General features: G+C 34.8%; 1 protein-coding gene across 1 annotated transcript; it reads right to left on the reverse strand.

Annotated features, from left to right (window-relative positions):
* Positions 1–2,898: 2,898 nt before the first annotated feature.
* On the reverse strand, positions 2,899–16,215 carry SULT1B1 (sulfotransferase family 1B member 1). Its single transcript, XM_027089643.1, has 7 exons — positions 15,945–16,215; positions 15,535–15,663; positions 11,823–11,920; positions 9,937–10,063; positions 9,206–9,300; positions 6,892–7,072; positions 2,899–3,106 (listed from the first exon to the last, which is right to left on the reverse strand). The coding sequence occupies exons 1-7, from the start codon at positions 16,090–16,092 to the stop codon at positions 2,994–2,996; spliced, it is 891 nt and encodes a 296-aa protein (XP_026945444.1). The 5' UTR covers positions 16,093–16,215; the 3' UTR covers positions 2,899–2,993.
* Positions 16,216–19,081: the final 2,866 nt, after the last annotated feature.

Here is a 19,081-nt window from a genome sequence, read left to right on the forward strand (position 1 = left end):
AGAAATATGTTGCTTTTCTATATGCTAATAATAAACTATCAGAAAGAGAAAGCAAGAAAAAAATACTGTTTAAATATCTCATCAAAAATATAAACTTACATGAGTAGGTGAAAAACCTAAATGCTGAAACTATGAAACATTGATGAAGGAGATTGAAGATGATGCAAAAAAATGGAAAGGTAGCATGTGTTTTTGGATTGGAAGAATTAGTATTCTTAAAATGTCCATACTATGCACAGCAATCTAGAGATTTAATGTAATCCCTAAGAAAATACTCATGACATTTTTCACAGAACTAGAAGAAATAATCCTAAAATATACATGGAACCAAAAAAGACCCTGGATTGCCAAAGCAATCTTGAGAAAAAAAGGACAAAGCTGGAAGTATCATGTTCCCTGATTTCAGACTACACTACAAAGCTACAGTAATATAACAGTATGATACTGACACAAAATCAGACACCTAGATAAATGGAACAGAATAAAGAGCTCAGAAATAAACCCAGACACTTATGGTCAATTAATCTGTGGCAAAGGAGGCAAGAATATACAATGGAGAAAAGGTAGTCTCTTCAATAAGAGATACTGGGAAAACTGGACAATTATGTGTAAAAAAGTCAAAATAGAACATTTTCTAACACCTTATACAAAAATAAAATAAAAATGGATTAAAGACCTAAATGTAAGACCTGAAACCATAAAACTCCTAGAAGAGAACATAGGTAGAACACTGTTTGACAGAAATCATAGCAATATTTTTTTTTTGGTTCTGTCTCCTAAGGAAAAAGAAACAAAAGTAAAAATAAATAAATAGGACCTAGTTAAACTTAAAACATTTTTCACAACAAAGGAAAGCATAGAGGAAATGAAAAGACAACCTACTGGGAGAATGGGAGAAAATATTTGAAAATTATATGATTAATAATGGGTTAATATCCAAAATATACAAACAGTTCATACAACTCGATATCAAAAGAAACAAACAACTTAATCAAAAAATGGCAGAAGACCTGAAGAGACAGTTTTACAAAAAGATATACAGACCACCAACAGGGATATGAAAAAAATGCTCAGCATTGCTATTGCTAATTATCAGAGAGACACAAATCAAAACCACAAGAAGACATTATCTCACACTTGTCAGAAAGGCTGTTATTTAAAAGACAAGAAATAACAAGTTTTGGCACGGATGTGGAGAAAAGGGAACCCTAGTACACTGTTGGTGGGAAAATAAATTGTCACAGGCACTATGGAAAACATTATGGAGGTTCCTCAAAAAACTAAAGATATAATGACCGTATGATCCAGCAATTCCACTGCTGGGTATAAATATAAAGAAAACAAAAACACTAATCTGAAAGATGCATTCACTCCAATGTCCATAGCAGCATTATTTACAATAGATGAGATATGGATGCAACCTAAGTATCCATCAACTGATGAATGTATAAAGAAGATGATGAATGGATAAATATGCACACAGAACATTACTGAGTCATAGGCAGAATGAAATTCTGACATTTGCAATAATGTAAATATACTTAGAGGGTATTATGCTTAGTGAAATGAGTTGGACAGAGAAAGACATACTCTACCTTATCTCTTATGAGTGGAATCTAAAAAATAAAACAAACAAATATAACATAACAGAAACAGATTCAGAGATGTAGAGAACAAATTAGTGGTTACCAGTGGGAAGAGGGAAGTAGGGAGGGGCAAAATAGTGGTATGTGATTAAACTATGCAAACTACTATGTGTAAAATAAATAAGCAACGAGGATATATTGTACAGCACAGAGAAATATAATCTTTATTTTGTAATAACTTTGTAGTACAGTTTATAAAAAATTGACTCACTATGTTGTACACCTGAAGCTAATATAATATTGTTAATCAACTATGCTTCAATTAAAAATAAAAGAATGCTAATGTATCTCTTTAAATGAGACATTTCCTGTAAAATTTACCTTAAAACATATGAACATTTACTTAAAGACTTATGTTTCAAAGAAACATCTATCAAAGAGACCAGCAGATAGACCTAAGTGTGGAAAAGTAGGTAGAAGGGACATTGGGTCTGGAGGGTGTAGGTGGAGATTCAGCCTAGAGAGTCTCTTGTAGGCACCAGATTGGGAAAGTTTTAGCAGTAGATGTGATTATATGTGGGGTATTGAAAGTGGTATTAAGGGATACACATCTGTTCAGACACAAGATGAAGAAGCCAAAGTTCCCAAATGGTAAACGTATCATGGCAATAAGAAATTCTCAGGAATTCAGAAGAAGCTGTTGAATTTTGGAAGGACTCTCCATAGGAAACAGGTTCCAGCCCTTGACCCAGACTCTCAGACCAGAGCTCCTGTTCCCAGGGGAGAGCCTTAGGGAGACTAATGATGATCTTTCACCTTTAGAGACTCAAAAATTACATACTCAGAAATTAGAAATTTGAATAAACAGAAATCAGGTATGGAAATAACATTTCCAAAATCTGAACCATACTATCTCAGACATGAACCATATAATTCCAAGAGAGGCATTACAAGATGAGCTATGACTCAGGGAACAACATGAAACCCAGAAGACAGCAATGGAAGAGAACGTCCAGGGTCAAGTTTTTAGGAAAGGGAAATTGGGGCAGAGCTAGGAAACAAAGTGTGAGTGTTAAAGCAGCATTTCTTGGGCTAGGTTAGTAGGGAGTAGAACTTCATTTTAAACCACAATATATGGAGATTGAGTAGGAAACTTTCTCTCTTGTCAGTACTACTCTAGGAAAAGGCAGGAATAGTGTACAAAAAGGTAACAGTTTGTCCTAATCTTAGGGAATTTGGAAGCTTGGTGAGTGGGGACTTGATTAACAACACTGAAAAATCAAAGTTTTAAAAGCACATTTTTTCCCCTTTATAAAACCATTCAATTGCCCAAATCAAGTCATAACTGTCCCTGTTTCAACACACTGCAGGTCAGACTTCTCTCTTCAAATTTTCAGTTTAGGCTCTTTAAATCTCTGTGCGGAAATGAAGTTCAGTTTCAGACATTTCCTTCTTATAAATGGCATCAAATTTCTCATTTTGGGTGACAGTGAAGTAATTCTTCCAGTCACCTGTAATCCCTAAAAATTACAAATAAGAAAACATATGAATGAATAAAATATTTTCATTATGAAGGAAAAGCTAATGTATACCAAAAGAAAAGATTTGTAATCTCAGTAGTGGGATTGCTGGGTCGTATGGTAGTTCTATTTTTAGTTTTTTAAGGAATCTCCATACTGTTCTCCATAGTGGCTATATCAATTTACATTCCCACCAAGTACAAGAGGGTTCCCTTTTCTCCACCTCATCTCCAGAATTTATTGTTTGTAGATTTTTTGATGATGGCCATTCTGACTGGTGTGAGGTGATACCTCATTGTAGTTTTGATTTGCATTTCTCTAATGATTAGTGATGTTGAGCATCCTTTCATGTGTTTGTTGGAAATATGTATATCGTCTTTGGAGAAATGTCTATTTAGGTCTTCTGCCCATTTTTGGATTGGGTTGTTTGTTTTTTTGATATTGAGCTGCTTGTAAATTTTGGAGATTAATCCTCTGTCAGTTGCTTTGTTTGCAAATATTTTCTCCCATTCTGAGGGTTGTCTTTTCATCTTGGTTATGGTTTCCTTTGCTGTGCAAAAGCTTTGAAGTTTCATTAAGTCCCATTTGTTTATTTTTGTTTTTATTTCTATTTCTCTAGTAGGTGGGTCAAAAAGGATCTTGCTGTGATTTATGTCATAGAGTGTTCTGCCTATGTTTTCCTCTAAGAGTTTTATAGTGTGTGGCCTTACATTTAGGTCTTTAATCCATTTTGAGTTTATTTTGTGTATGGTGTTAGGAAGTGTTCTAATTTCATTCTTTTACATGTAGCTGTCCAGTTTTTCCAGCACCTCTTATTGAAGAGGCTGTCTTTTCTCCATTATATATTCTTGCCTCCTTTATCAAAAATAAGGTGCAGAGTCTGGCTTTTAAAAATACATAAGAAAGATTAATTTTCTTGTCTAAATTTATGGGCTGTACAATAGTTTCCTAAAAGAGATTCTTTTAGTGTTTCTAATTGTCCTAGGTCATGGGGTTACCACTGGCCACTGGATCAATGGTCAGAGAGTATTCTATTTCATGAGTTACTTTTGGAAACTGTACAAAGACCTGGTCAAGAGCACAGTCAAACCATGAAACAGAAAGCTGATAAGTATCATTTCACAAAAATAATAAATGAGGATGTTATGATATTTGGATGATATTTGTGTTTCCTGAATTCACTAGACATATCTTATTTTAATTTTAGAGGAGAAGAATAGCATTAAAATCAAACACATAAAATCCCTGAACCATTTTTACAAAGGTGAAACTGTTGGGATATAAATTTACATTTAATCTTTTATACTGGATGCTTAAAAATATATATTTGGAAAATTAATAAATTTTTAATGTACTGCTAATGGGTTTGGAGGAAAACATTAATTTTGCCAATTTATTTAATATTAAATATAATAGTGTTGAATTTCAAGCCTTATTAACCCATGATTGCTTCATGAAGATTTAAAACCCTTTTAATGAAAAATATCCCCATAGACAAGGTTGTTTCCCTGGTTTTTTACTTTATTCTGTTTTCACCAAATGATAATAGTTCTTTGGAATGTATGTGAGGGTAGTGCATATCTGGGATAGTATACCTCTAAAGATGTCACTGAAAAGAGAAAGTGCATATTTAAACAATAAAGAGTCATATATAAAGTAGTCTAATAATCTTCTATTTTGAGTATAAATACTATATACACAAACACATTTGCTTCACAAGAGTGAGGGAAGTATAAAAATTTTTTTGATAAAATAAATTCTTGCCAAATCTCAGGGTTTTCTGTTTTGTTGCTGTTTGGGACATAGGCATAAACATTGGACATTATCTATCCTCTCCCTAACATTGTTACTATTGTGTGACTAAATTTTGACCTTCATTTATCCAGCGTGGACTCCTTCAAGACTGAAGACCAAACTATGCTTGGCCCTTTGTCCATTCTTCACTTTTGAGCCCTTTTCAATATTCATTACATGCATGCCTCTTGTATTATATTATGAGCTTCTTGAGGTAGATGTACATGTCATTTATATTCTAGAGAATATGAGCTGCATATAGGTGTTCATGAAGAGCTTTTCATAAATATTAACTAATGAATAAAGGGTATTCTTTAAGTGTTATTGAATGCATGAATGAATAAATGAATAGATGAATCTTGATCTATTAGATTAGAACATATTAGACTAATATGACTTGTTACTTTTGTGTATATCATTTTTGGTCAGAAAAAATATAGTAAATGCTTATATATCTTTTCCCAAAATCCTCCCCCAAAACTTGTGCTATAGGTGTTATTCCTTTCTTCATTTTGTCGGTGATGTAACCGAAACTGTGGCAGATTTATTAATATATGCAAAGTCAAAGGTTCAGTGAGTGGCATAGCCTCGATAAATCCCAGAGCAATCTCACCACAAAGGTTATGTTCTTCACTACTCCCAGAGGGGATGTAAAGACTATCTCTCTCATATACCGTTTTCCTTTGAAGTTGGTGAAAGCATGGAATCCACATACTGAGCTTATCTCATCTATCTTTATACCCTAATGAGATATCATTGGATCATATCAATTTTCATATGACTGGGGATAAAACTCTCCTGGAAGTTACATTCAATGGTCTGGCATAATGAAAATTTGCCTTGTTTAATTAAAGAGGTTTTTTGTCTCTGTTTCTTCCACAAGAAAAACATGTGTGTGTGTTATGTGTGTGTTGTGCATTTATCAGTCTTATTTGTTCAAACTTGTAATGCACCATTTACAATGAAAAATTTGCCTTGCCCTCTTATACCACAGATTATTTTTTAAGTGCAGTGTTTTTGAAAATTAAAAGAAAAACATAATTTAGTGTTTTTAGTATAGGACTACACTAAGGTACAGAGAAAACTGTGTTAGAAATATCTGTAATCATATAACTCTTTCAAAATTGAGGGTTTTGATCCACATGTTCATATGCACAATATATTCCTAGGGTTATGTTTACTTCCCGGCACACCAACTGAAATTTTATCTTTTTCTCTCCAATCCAGTAAAGGACATTGAAAAGAAAGGTGGCAAGACTAGGTGGATAACTTCTCAAATTTTAGTTAATAATCTGTTAAATGCATTATTTTTATCATTAATAACACATTTTTGACACAAGCCATATACAATAAACCATAATATACAGTATTTGCCTTAATGGAAATAGAGCTGTATTTTGACAGTGAATGTCATATTTCTCTATTGTCATTTTTTTAAGTTAATTTTAGATTCCATGTTTTCCTATAATTCAGACAGTATTTTTAGGGAGGAAAAACTTCCCATATGGTAAAAAAATGTTATTACTCTTGGTGAATCCTTCTTAACAAAATGACCACTGCTTTCTAAATGATAAGGGGTCTTTAAAGAAGATGGTACTGTGTTGAGTGACATTAGTTTATTACTGGGGAGGAGAAGGAGGCCTATGACAATTTAAACAAAGATTTAAGATTTAGTAATAAAAAATTTGGAATGACTCACATCAGAATTGACAAAACCACTCCCTTTTAGCAGGGTAGTAAATAGAAGGAGAAATATGTATCAAGTACTCAAGGTATTTTAATAACGTGTTTACATGCATTATTTCCTTTAATAATTTCTAATCTAATTTAGCAACTTTTGTGGTAGGTATTTTTAGTGTCCTTATTTTACAGATGAAGAAATTGATGCCAAAATTGGCTAAGTAACTTGATAGAGATTACAAAGCTAATCCTCACTTCAGAGTAATTCATAAGAAAGCAAAAAGGAAAATTAAACTCAGCAAAATATTAACCTTTGCGCATAAAAGAGGATTTACTGTGATCCATCACTGTACTTGGTAGATGTGTATAATTCACCAGAGGGTTGTCCTTCATCATTTCAAAGGAGGTATGATGGATGATCTTATCCAAGATCTCATCATTCAGGTTCTTCTCTAGAAATCTAACAATCTTCTTGATTTCTTTCTTTGGATTCTATCAGTGGGTAAAGAGACATATGCTAGAAAATGGTACACAATAACTCATTAACATAATGTGAAAAAAATCATAAAAATGAGAAAAATCAACAATTTATGTTTAGTAAAAGTAGAATGGAATATTTTGTTTGTTCTAAATCTTATATTTTTAGTTTTCATTCAAAGTACAATAAGAATAAATCTTGGCCTAAATATTAACAGTATTTAGAGAAAAAGATTATAGTAATGATTTTAAGCTCAATTTGTGATCAGATTTGAAATGTAAATGTTTTAGGGACCTAGTATCTTTGTTCCTTCTGCCATTATTTTTCTGTTCTTCATCAAAATTGCTTTCTTATTCTTAATAATAATATTTAAAAACAAAAATAATAAATTCAGGGAAAACTTCAGGTATTTTTTAAAGTGTAAATACTGATCAAATCTTGCTTGGGTGTAAATTATTAAAAATAAACTCCAATGAAGTTGCAAAGATATCAAGACCTAAATTATTCATTGGTCTTTGAGAATAAGAAGAAAAAAATCTGAGAGATAAATCATTTTTTCAGATTCTAATGACATAAACTTAATATTTATAACTTTTTAGGAAGCTAAGTTAAAATCTACATAGATATATCTAGAAAGATTTTGAGGGGGTAACATCTAAGCTGAGTTTAGAAAGATGAGTCAGAATTTACCAAGATGCAGTCTGCTGAGTGGTTGGAGAGTGAATTCCCAGCAGAGAAAATAGTTAAAATTCTTGGAGGTATAGGTTCTCACAGTGTGTTCAAGGGAGAAAAAAAGCAAAGTGGTTGCAGTTAGAGCTGAGTTGTTTATAGGAGTGGGAGAGGCTATGAATCAAGAAAGATGAATTGGGGTAAAATTGAGAACATCCTTGGATGTCCTGCTGAAGGATTTGGACTGTATCTGATATGTAGTAGGGAAGCAACAACATTTAATAATATGTCTTATTAACTCTCTGTGTGTTTATGTATGTGTGTGTGTGTGTGTGGTGAATGTATGTGCATGTGTATTTTTTTTTTTTTTGCAATCTCAGTTTGTTGTCTTTTTTTTTTTTTTTCTGTACACGGGCCTCTCACTGTTGTGGCCTCTCCCGTTGCGGAGCACAGGCTCCGGATGCGCAGGCTCAGCAGCAATGGCTCACGGGCCCAGCCGCTCCGCGGCATGTGGGATCTTCCCGGACCGGGGCACGAACCTCCGTCCCCTGCATCGGTAGGCAGACTCTCAACCACTGCACCACCAGGGAAGCCCTGTTGTCTTTTTTTTTTTTTAATATCTTTATTGGAGTATAATTGCTTTACAATAGTGTGTTAATTTCTGCTGTATAACAAAGTGAATCAGCTATACATAAACATATATCCCCATATCCCCTCCCTCTTGCTTCTCCTTCCCACCCTCCCTATCCCACCCCTCTAGGTGGTCACAAAGCACCGAGCTGATGTAAAGGAGAAGGACACATTTGAAAGATATAATAGTTAGAGCATGTGAAACAATGGGATGTTCAGGATATAGTGGAACCACATCAGCTACATGAAAGCCAGTGAGGACAATTTACTTTCAAGCTTTGAACTCTGAGTGAACAACCAAACATCATTAACCAAAAGAGAGAATAAAGGAAAAGGCTTACCTGTTGGAGAGAGAGAAGCAAAACGAGTTTAGTTTTGAACATGTTAAATTTGAGGGTTGTTTTAATAAAAACATGGGTTTGAATTCAAGGTAGAAGTTAAAATGGAGTTTTTGGTGGGTCATTAGTACATAAATAGTTTTGGCAACAGTAGGCTTGGACATGATCATCAAACTATAGCAAAGAGTTCAAAAAGAAAAATGAGTAAGTGATAGAGATTCACAGGAAAACCATGACAGTGTGATAACCAATTAAATGTAGGAGAGAAGTTCGAAAAGAAAAGGTGCTCAAAAGAAACACAATGGTTAAGAAGGATAAGGATAAAAATGTCCCTGATTTCAGTTATTGTCATTAATGACCTTAACCAGATTTGGGTAAGTAGGCAAGGAAAATAGGCAAAGCAATCATGTCATTTTGGACTCCATAGAGTCCAAGTTGAAAAAATATAATAATCCTTTTACCCCAGGATGTAGCTAAAGAATTATCTAGAATGCATTTCTACCATTTTACCTCTTTCATATCTTCATAGAATAAGAAAAGTATTGGGTGTTCTTCCTTTTTCTTCCACCAGCTTTTAACGTGATTAAACCAGGAGCCAAAGGCCACTAAAACCAGAGAAACAGTCTACTTCCATAAGCATTCATCAAATCAAAGATTTGTTTGTGACCAATAAGTCAAAGTGTACAAACATTTTGTGGAATTTAGTACTCAAGGGAACTGAGACTGTAAAGCCAATTTAAACAATTATATACCATCAGCCATTTATGGATGTATAATCAGATTTTAAAAATATTAAGTACAAAAGAAGCATTTCAAATGAAAATACATTGACCTCTAACAGGTTATACTTAGCCTCACACAGAAGAAAACTATTCTTTTATGAAGTACTCAATCAATTATTTACCTAAGTACTATAAATATATCTGTAACAGATTTAACTAATGATTTGGGCAAGTTAAACAATTTCTATTCTGAGCAGGAACTGAGAATGACTTTTTAGCAACTGAAAAGAGATTCAAGAATATTTTCATTAAGCCAATGTTTAATACCAGGTTTATATGTTGAATGTCATAGTAAAATATTAGATGTATTTGATTTAATTTTTAAATGGTATTTGAATGTACTTGTTACTGATTTGGAAAAATAAGTGTTTTGAAAGGAAAATTCATACTTGTAATGGTTAATATTATTTTTTAAAATAATTTAAAAATGACATTAATTTTTAGCCAAGGCCATCGTACCATTTCCAGTCAAGAATTTCTCTAGATATTCTCCCCAGGTTCCCGGAAGAGGTTGTAAATTATTCATTAAGTCAAAATGGTAAAATGAGACTGCAACATCCTTGGCATTTCGAGCCAGATAAATCATCTGCAGGGAGAGGATGAAAAAAATCAAATACATGATATTTTGTTTAAGAAAAAAAGTAACATATAGTAGGCATGTAAAACCAACAGGTTTGAAATCCATGAAATTAAAAACAGGAAAATATTAAGAAAATTAATGAAACAAAAAGCTGGATCTTTTAAAAAAAATCAAGAAAATTGATAAACGTCTAACAAGACTGACAAAATAAATAGAGAAGACACAAATTACTAGTATCAATAAAAAACAGGGGATATCACAACAAATCTTGCAGCTATTAAAAGAAAAATAAGAGTGTGAAAAGATACCAAACATCTTACTTCATCAGGGAAATGCAAATTAAAACAATGAGACACAACTCCATACTTTTTAGAATGGCCAAAATCTAGAACAGTGACAACACTAAATCCTGGTGAGGGTGTGGAACAACAGGATATCTCATTCATTGCTGGTGGGGGTGCAAAATGGTACTGCTACTTCATAAGACACTTTTTTCTTTCAAAACAAAATATACTTTTACCATATGATCCAGAAATTGCATTACTTGGTATTTACCCAAAGGAGTTGAAAAATAAAGTTCACACAAAAACCTGCAAATGAGTGTTTATACCAGCTTTGTTCATAATTGCCAAAATTTGGAAACAACCATAATGTCCCTCAGTAGGTTACTGGATAAATAAACCCTGGTACCTCCAGTCAATAGACTATTACTCATTACTAACAAGAAATGAGCTATCAAGCCATGAAAAGACATGGAAGAATATTAAAGGCATATTACTAAGTGAAAGAATGCAATCTGAAAAGGCTACTATGTATGATTCTAACAATATGACATACTGGAAAAGGCAAAACTATGGAGGCAATAAGAAGATCAGTAGTTGCCAGGGTTAAGGGGAGAAAATGAATCAGTGGAGCACAGAGGATTTATAGGGCAGTGAAACTGCACTGTATGGTACTATAATGGTATATACATGTCATCATATATTTGTCCAAACCCATGGAATGTACAACACCAATAGTGAACCCTAAGGTAAATTATGGACTTTGGGTGATAATGATGTGTCCATGTAGGTTCATCAATTGTAACAAATGTATCGCTCTGGTGAGAGGTCAGAGATATTGATGATGGGGAGTCTATGGATATGTGGGAGCAAGGGATATATGGAAAACCTCTTTAACTTCCTCTCAATTTTCTGTCAAAATAAATTTGCTTTAAAAATAGATAAAATTGCTGTAAAAAAAAAAGTCTGTTAAAAGAAAGAATAAGATGGAAATATTATTAACATTTCACTACAAAACTCAACAACTTAGAATTCCTCACATATCACAAACTAGCAAAAGCCAGATAGACAATCTGAATACCTTCACAATTATTGGGAAAAAAATGAGTTTTAAATTTAAAAGTTTCCCCGAAGCAAATATCCAGGCTCAAATGTCTCACTGAAGAATTTTACCAAACTATTAAATAAGAATTGATATCCTTATGCTGAGTTTTCAGGGAAGGTCAAACTATATAAGACAGCTGGGAAATAATAGTAGCAATATTGTGCTGAGATAAGGAGTTTGTTGCTTCATAACCTTGGAAAACTTGAGCATGTACATTTAGGCTAAAACGTATTCTTTTAATCGAAACACGTTTTTTTAATGTAGCTCACTTCTCATGGTAACAGATAAACAAAACATTTGAGCAATTACTTTACTTACTATGTGAGTGAAAAAGGGTTAAAAGTCACATTAAAAAATTTACTTGTGGTTTAGAGTATACCTTGCAGTTGTTTTCCCAGAAAGACTTAGGAATGAGATCAATTGGTAGATGTGTCTTCACAAGCCGGGGTGATGGATTCTTCTCTAATTGCTCTATACCTAGGGAAATTTAGTTTGGTTATGGAGATACTAGAGTCTCCAAGGAACCTGCATTTCTGGATTTTCTTAACCAACTTTTCAAAATATTTTTGACCAGTATATAATGCTGCTAAATTTTGAACCAATCTCAAGCATCATTTATCTGGATTCTAAGAGCCAATATTTTCTAATGGTTAAGAGCTTGGGTTCTGCAGTTAGCCTCTTTGGGCTCAAATCCTAACTTTATCACTCATCATGAAATATCTGAAAGTATCCCAGAGTCTCTAGGCTTCATTTTAACCACCTCCCAAATGACAAGTAATAATACCAACCTTAGCAGTTTGGAGTTTTATCATGCCTTTGCATTATTACAAGTAATTACAAAAATGTTTCCTGTATGTAGAGATATTGATAACTGGTAATTCTCATATTGGCTATTGTTATGCAGCAGCTATTGTAGTATAGATGAGATCTTTGTAGAGCATCACCTGTTGTACCTGCATTTTCATTATTTCCTTTATGTGTCATATATATATATATATTATGCATATAAAAAATGAAATTTTTGTGCAATTTTTAGGTGCTGGCTGAAATTTCTAAAGACATACAACTAATAAGTAATAGAACTTAGTTTCAAATTAAGTCTTTGGTTAAGGGTTATATGAACTTCCTTGTGACAGAAAGTATCCATTTATTTTCTACATGAAGAGCTAGGAAGATCCCAGGGGCCTAGATCAATCTATAAGTGACTTGGCCAGTCTGAGGGCACTTTTGGGGTAAAGGCATACTCAGAGAATTTCTGACATAGACCAGGAAGAGCTGTGATTACCCTTAATTTATGATTTTTTAATGGATTCAGTGGCCTTTATCACTTCCCAGATTTATCTGTTAATGATGTCATCCCATATAGAGTCGTCAGTCCCTAAAATCTCAATTATTCTTGTCTCCTCCTTCAGGTTTCACATCCAGTCAATCTTACAGTCCTGTACATTTTTTCACAATATTACTTACACCCAGTCTAACCTCTAGATTACCTGTTAATCCTATATATATCATCTTCACATATTTTGCATACAAAGGCACACCTGCCCCAAATTGTATGACTCACTCATTCAAAGCAATCCTATGCTTCAATTGTTCACAAAATTAACTACATATGTTTAAAAGCCACTCAGTTGCAAATAAGTCATCCTTTTTAAATGTTCTATACAGCACATATTTTGTCTCACAGTTTATGTTTATTTATTTGTTTATTGTCAGTTCCCATGCCTCTTCCCATCCTCATTCCCAAATGCGCACTGGAATGGAGCGTCCATAAGAGCAGAAGCGTAGCTTGTTATGTTCACCAGTGAATATTCTGTAGAGAACAGTTCATAGCACATGGTGTCAAGAAGAACCCCTTAATATCAATGCAGATAGGGTTGACAGACTTAGGAAATAAAGATGCAAGAATCCCAGTTAAATTTGAACTTCACATAAACAACAGATACCTGTAAGTATCTCCCCTGCAATATTTGAAATATACTAAATAAAAGAAGTATCTATCTGATTTTCAAATTTAATTGGGTATCCTGGATTTTATCTGAAACTATTAATTATACACCTGTAAAATTCCACCAGCTAATTCCTTATGTTTCTACTGACCTGGTAGCTGCAGCTACTTTATCCAGCATATAGAAATGAGAAATCATAATCTTCCACAACTCACTCTGCCTCAATGTCCATGACTTGAAATTTTATGTGTCTCTTTTATAAAGTTTTCACTATCTGTTCTTCCTCTTCCATCTCTTAACTTCACTGAAAGATTGCTCAACCTCTTCTGTCTTGTGATTGTTTTGCCACATGAGGTCCTTTAAATGAACCCTTTACATACTTAAATGTGAATGTTGGGAATATGTAATGACATCACAAATATACACATTCAGGTTGCAGAGGAAATCTGAGTGTCAGTTTACTCTCCTTTACCTGCCGAATCTCACCTACTCACTCTCTGGTGATGCTACACAGCCTCACGTCCCATCCCCAACCTCTGTCTCTCACCAGTAATCTCTGGCTCCCCTGTCCCTGATTACTTTGATTCTATCACTTTTTCATTTCATACTTTTCTATGGTTCTGGAGTCTTAACTCACTCGATTGGTTGCTTGTCCCAGAATAATCCTTTAGTTTCAAGCTTTAGCATTTGCTCTCTGACTTCAGGCAACCACACAGAGGGAATCATACACCCTCTCAGCTGGTCCTTCTCTGCCTGTGGAAGTAACTAGCTCCAGTAGGGGAGATAATTTGAATTCTGATGTTTACATTGATAGACATTCACCACCATAATACTGTCTTTTTATCCCAGGTTTCTAGCAGCATTTGAAAGCTAGCCCTCGCTTCTTGAACCCTTCTCAATTGCTTACATGATACCCTACTCTGCTGATTCTCTCTTAGCTCACTGAGTATTTCTTAAGAATTACAAGCCCTGCATGATCTGTCCCTGCCCCGTCTCCAATTGTTTTGCCTCTCACTTTTCCGTTCTCTCATTGTTGTTGTTGGTGGTGGTGATGGTTGATTTTTTAGTCCCTGGACTACACCTAGGTCTTTTCTGCATCTAGGCCCCCATACCTAATGCTTCACCTTCCTGAAATATGCTTTCTCTAGCACTGTGCAAAGCTTTAGGTCTCCATTCAGAGCCGATATCCCTAACTACCCAATCTAAAGTAAAGTTTGCTGATGTTCCCTTTCGTAGAGCCCTATTCTCTGGATATGTTAGGCTAACAATATTCGTATATTGCTAGTTTCTTTACTTATTTAATGTCACAATGTTATTGTAAGCTCCTTGGAGATAGGATATCTAATTTGCTGACTTTTTAAAAATAGATTTAATTAATTAATTAATTTATTTATTTATTGGCTGCGTTGGGTCTTCCGTTGCTGTGTGCAGGCTTTCTCTAGTTGCCATGAACAGGGGCTACTCTTCATTGCAGTGTGAGAGCTTCTCATTGCAGTGGCTTCTCTTGTTGCAGAGCATAGGCTCTAGAGTGCAGGCTCAGTAGTTGTGGTGCACAGGCTTAGTTGCTCTGCGGCATGTGGGATCTTCCCGGGCCAGGGCTCAAACCCGTGTCCCCTGCATTGGCAGGCAGATTCTTAACCACTGTGACACCAGGGAAGCCCCTACTGATCATTTTTTATCTAGTCCATAGAACAGTGCACAGTTATTTAGAAGAACTCAGTAAATATTTGTGCAATGAAAAATGAATTGTATTAATAATAAATTTTATGTTTTATGAGGCATTGGTACTTCTCATTTATTTAATTACAGCAATGTTCTAAATTAAGAAATTACTGTTCTAATCTGCCAAATTTTATACAACAAAATTCAGTAAAAGATAACAAATGGTTTTTTTATCAATGAGATTTTTAGTTGTTTTCCATAACAAAATTATTTTATCTTTGATTAGCATACCTGGATGTGCATGCAATGGACTAAACTACAGTTTCTCTGTATGCCTTGCTTATTGTACTACTTGCAAAACTTCCATTTTATGTTACCAAATATACTCCATTTTCCTTGAATGGACATCACAAATACAGTGTTTAATATGTGATGTAAATACTACTACAAAATTATAAATTCTGGGTGATTTAAAATTACCTGAAGTCCCCAGTCCAGGAAGAGCCATTTCCAACATTGGAACTTTCACAGTTATAACATCTCGCTTACAGTTTTCAACATCTCCATCATTTAGAACCATGTCCAAAATTTCACTAACCCAAGTGGTACCTGTGGCAAAAGACAACATTTTTATTACCTTCACCTGAATCTGGGGGCAAAAAGTCCCAGTTGGAAGCCTGCCACCTTAATATATTATCTTAGAAAATTAATTCTGCAGAGTTTCTCTTTCTATGCCCCAAATGTCCATTTTAATATCCTCAAAGTAGATGGCTAGACTGACTTTTAGGAATACTAATTTTATTTAGGATGTTAGCGATTTTGTAGAGAAGCTAATTTTCAGGGAACAAAAGCTGAAGTCAGACGTGCATTTGTCAGGCCACAAAACTCACCTGATTTGGGGTAAGTGGCTATCACAATGTCATCTGGCCTGCTTTGGAACTGTTCAATCTTTTCCCAGTTGTTTGCAAAAGCATAGGTGATGGGACAGCCATGGACTATCTTCAGATTTTTTCTCAGGACATCTTTTTGGGAAGTCATCTTTGTTCCAGACTGTAAAAATACTTAATTGAATACTTAAGAATAATCAAATCATAGAGGAAAAAAGAGGGTAAAAATAAGAAACTGAGTAACTAATGTTATTAAGACACTGCAACTTGACAGTAAAATTGGCCTTTAACACACTGAGCACAAGAGATCTAAATACAAAGGGCATTTTTATGGGTGTACAGCTGTAGACTGCAAGAGCAGCAGCTGGCTCAGTGACAAGCAGATCAAAGGTCTTTAATGGAAGCTTTGGAAAGAAATAGAACTGCACATTTTACTTTGAATTAAAAATCCCACTTCACAGAAATATGCTAAAAAATATCTGGACCTAAAGCAAAATAAATCTGTCAGTCATTGTTATACTCCAGTTGTACCTCATTTTTTCTCACAGGAAACCTGTTGTGTTTCTCACCTTGATTCTTCTGAGTATAATGAATTTGTTTTCTCTGTCTGCTTCTAAGATCCTCTTTTTTTATCACTGGTTTTGAGCAACTAAATTATGATGTGCCTTGGTGTGGTTATTTTCATGTGTTTGTTGTTGTGTGCCTATGCTTCACGTTTATTGAACTTCTCTGAATTGTGTTGACAGTCATCATTTCTTCCAAAATTTTTTTTTTTTATTTCTCTCTCTTTTTCTGAGAACCCAGGCTACATAAAGTTGTTCACAGCTCACTGAAGCTCTATTCATTTTGTAAAATCTTTTTTGTCTCTCAATTTGGATAACTTCTATGGCTATATTTCTTCATGTTCACTAAATTTTTCTTCTGAAATGTGTAATCTGATGTTAATACCATCCAATGAATGTTTTTCTCAGACGTAGTTTTCATCTCTAGAAGATCATTTTGGGCATGATTTTACTTTTTCTGTCTCAACTTTTTGAGCATATTGAATATAGCTATAATGACTATTTTAATATCTTTTTTTTGCTAATTCTAACATCTGTGTGAGTTCTAGATTGTTTTCAGTTAACTAATTTTTCCCTTACCTATGGTTGCCTTCTTCAGCTAGTTTGCCTGCCTGATATTTTTTATTGGCTGTCTGGTGGTGTACCTGGGTTTTCCTCCCTAAGCTGTGGCCCAGAAATTCTCTCATGACAGTAAGCTGGGGAAACTGTAGGGCTCATTTTGTTTGTTTCCTATCCACTATCATTCATTTTGATTGTTTCACACAAGGGGGAAAATTTAGTTTCTGTTACTCTATTTTGCTTAGAAGCTATGATGATTAATTTTATGTGTCAATTTGCCTGGACCATGAGATGCCCAGATATTTGGTCAAACATTATGCTGGGTGTTTCTGTGAGGATGTTTTGGGATGAGATTAATCTGTAAATGGGTGTATTAAATAAAGCAGATTGCTTTCCCTAATGTAGGTTGGCCTCATTCAGTGAGTTGAAGACCTGAATAGAACAAAAAGTCTGAGTAAGAAGGAATTCTTCCTAGCTGATGGCCTTTGAACTGTAACATCAGCTTTTTTTCCTGCATTCAGGCTGGAACTAAAACATTGACTTTTCCTGGGTCTGAAGCCTGGCAGGTTTTGAACTGGAACTATACCATTAGCTCTCCTTGTTCTTAGGCATTCAGACTCAAACTGGAACTAAATCATCCGCTATTCTGGGTCTCCAGTTTGCCAATTCATCCTGCACATCTTGGGACCTATCAGCCTCTAAGATTATCTAAGCCAATTATGTATAGTAAATCTCTTTATGTGTATATATATAATATAAAAATTGCTATGCATGTTCTTTAATTAATAAACTATCCTTATCATAATAATCCTAATAATGCTAACCCTGAATTAGAATCTTATTGATCTGTTAATCTATTCAAAACATTTTGGGTCTTGAGAGACTGTATTAGTCAGGGTTCTCAAGAGAAACAGAATCAATTACATATATATATGTATATATATATATATATGTATGGAGAGAGAGAGAGAGAAAGAGGGAGGGAATTTATTATAAGGAATTGGCTCACGTGATTATGGATGCAGACAAATCCAAAGATATGCAGTTATCCCAGGCTGGAGAACCAGGATAGCCAATGGTGCAGTTCTCTTCTGAAGGCCGGCAGGCTTGACATCCAGGAAGAACTAATATTTCAGTTTAAGTGTGAAGGTAGGAAAAACAATGTCCCAGCTCAAAGACAGCCAGGCAGGAGGGATTCTCCCTTACTCCCAGAGGGCCCTCCTTTTTATGTGATTCAGGTCTTCAGCTGAGTGGTTGAGGCCTGTCCACACCAGGGAGGGCAGTCTGTTTTACATAGTCTACCAATTCAAATGTTAATTTCACCCCAAAATACACTAACAGACACAGCTAGAATAATGTTTGACCAAATATCTGGGCTCACTGTGAGCCAATCACGTTGACACACGGAACTGACCATCACATAGAGCTACTCATTATTTATTTTTTCCACTTCATTTTCACTGAACTTTGTAAGTGAAACTGTAGTCTTGCTCTTCCTAATGTGTTTCTCATTTTACAACCCTCTTTCTGCCCCCATGGAATGTAAACATCTCAGAAATAGAAGGAAATGCAGAATGTATAAGTTATAGGATCCATCATAATCTATTTTTCCATTTATTTCTGAGAATCTGTCAATCAATAATAATAGATAATGTATACAACAGATAAATAGAATTTGAATTAACAAGCTAAATTACACCTCTGATTGACATATTAATTGATACATATATTCTTTTATCAGGCAATTTTTTTTTTTTTTCTTTGCGGTACGCGGGCCTCTCACTGTTGCGGCCTCTCCCGTCGCGGAGCACAGGCTCCGGACACGCAGGCTCAGCGGCCATGGCTCACGGGCCCAGCCGCTCCGCGGTATGTGGGATGTTCCCGGACCAGGGCACGAACCCGTGTCCCCTGCATTGACAGGCAGACTCTCAACCACTGCGCCACCAGGGAAGCCCTATCAGGCAAATATTTTGTGTAATTCGGTGATTCCAAATTCTTTGAGGGTGCTTTAAACAGTGA

This window comes from Aethalodelphis obliquidens, unplaced genomic scaffold (genome assembly GCF_003676395.1).
Source record: "Aethalodelphis obliquidens isolate GAN/ISIS:26980383/991018 unplaced genomic scaffold, ASM367639v1 scaffold67, whole genome shotgun sequence".
Classification (NCBI taxonomy): Eukaryota; Metazoa; Chordata; class Mammalia; order Artiodactyla; family Delphinidae; genus Aethalodelphis; species Aethalodelphis obliquidens.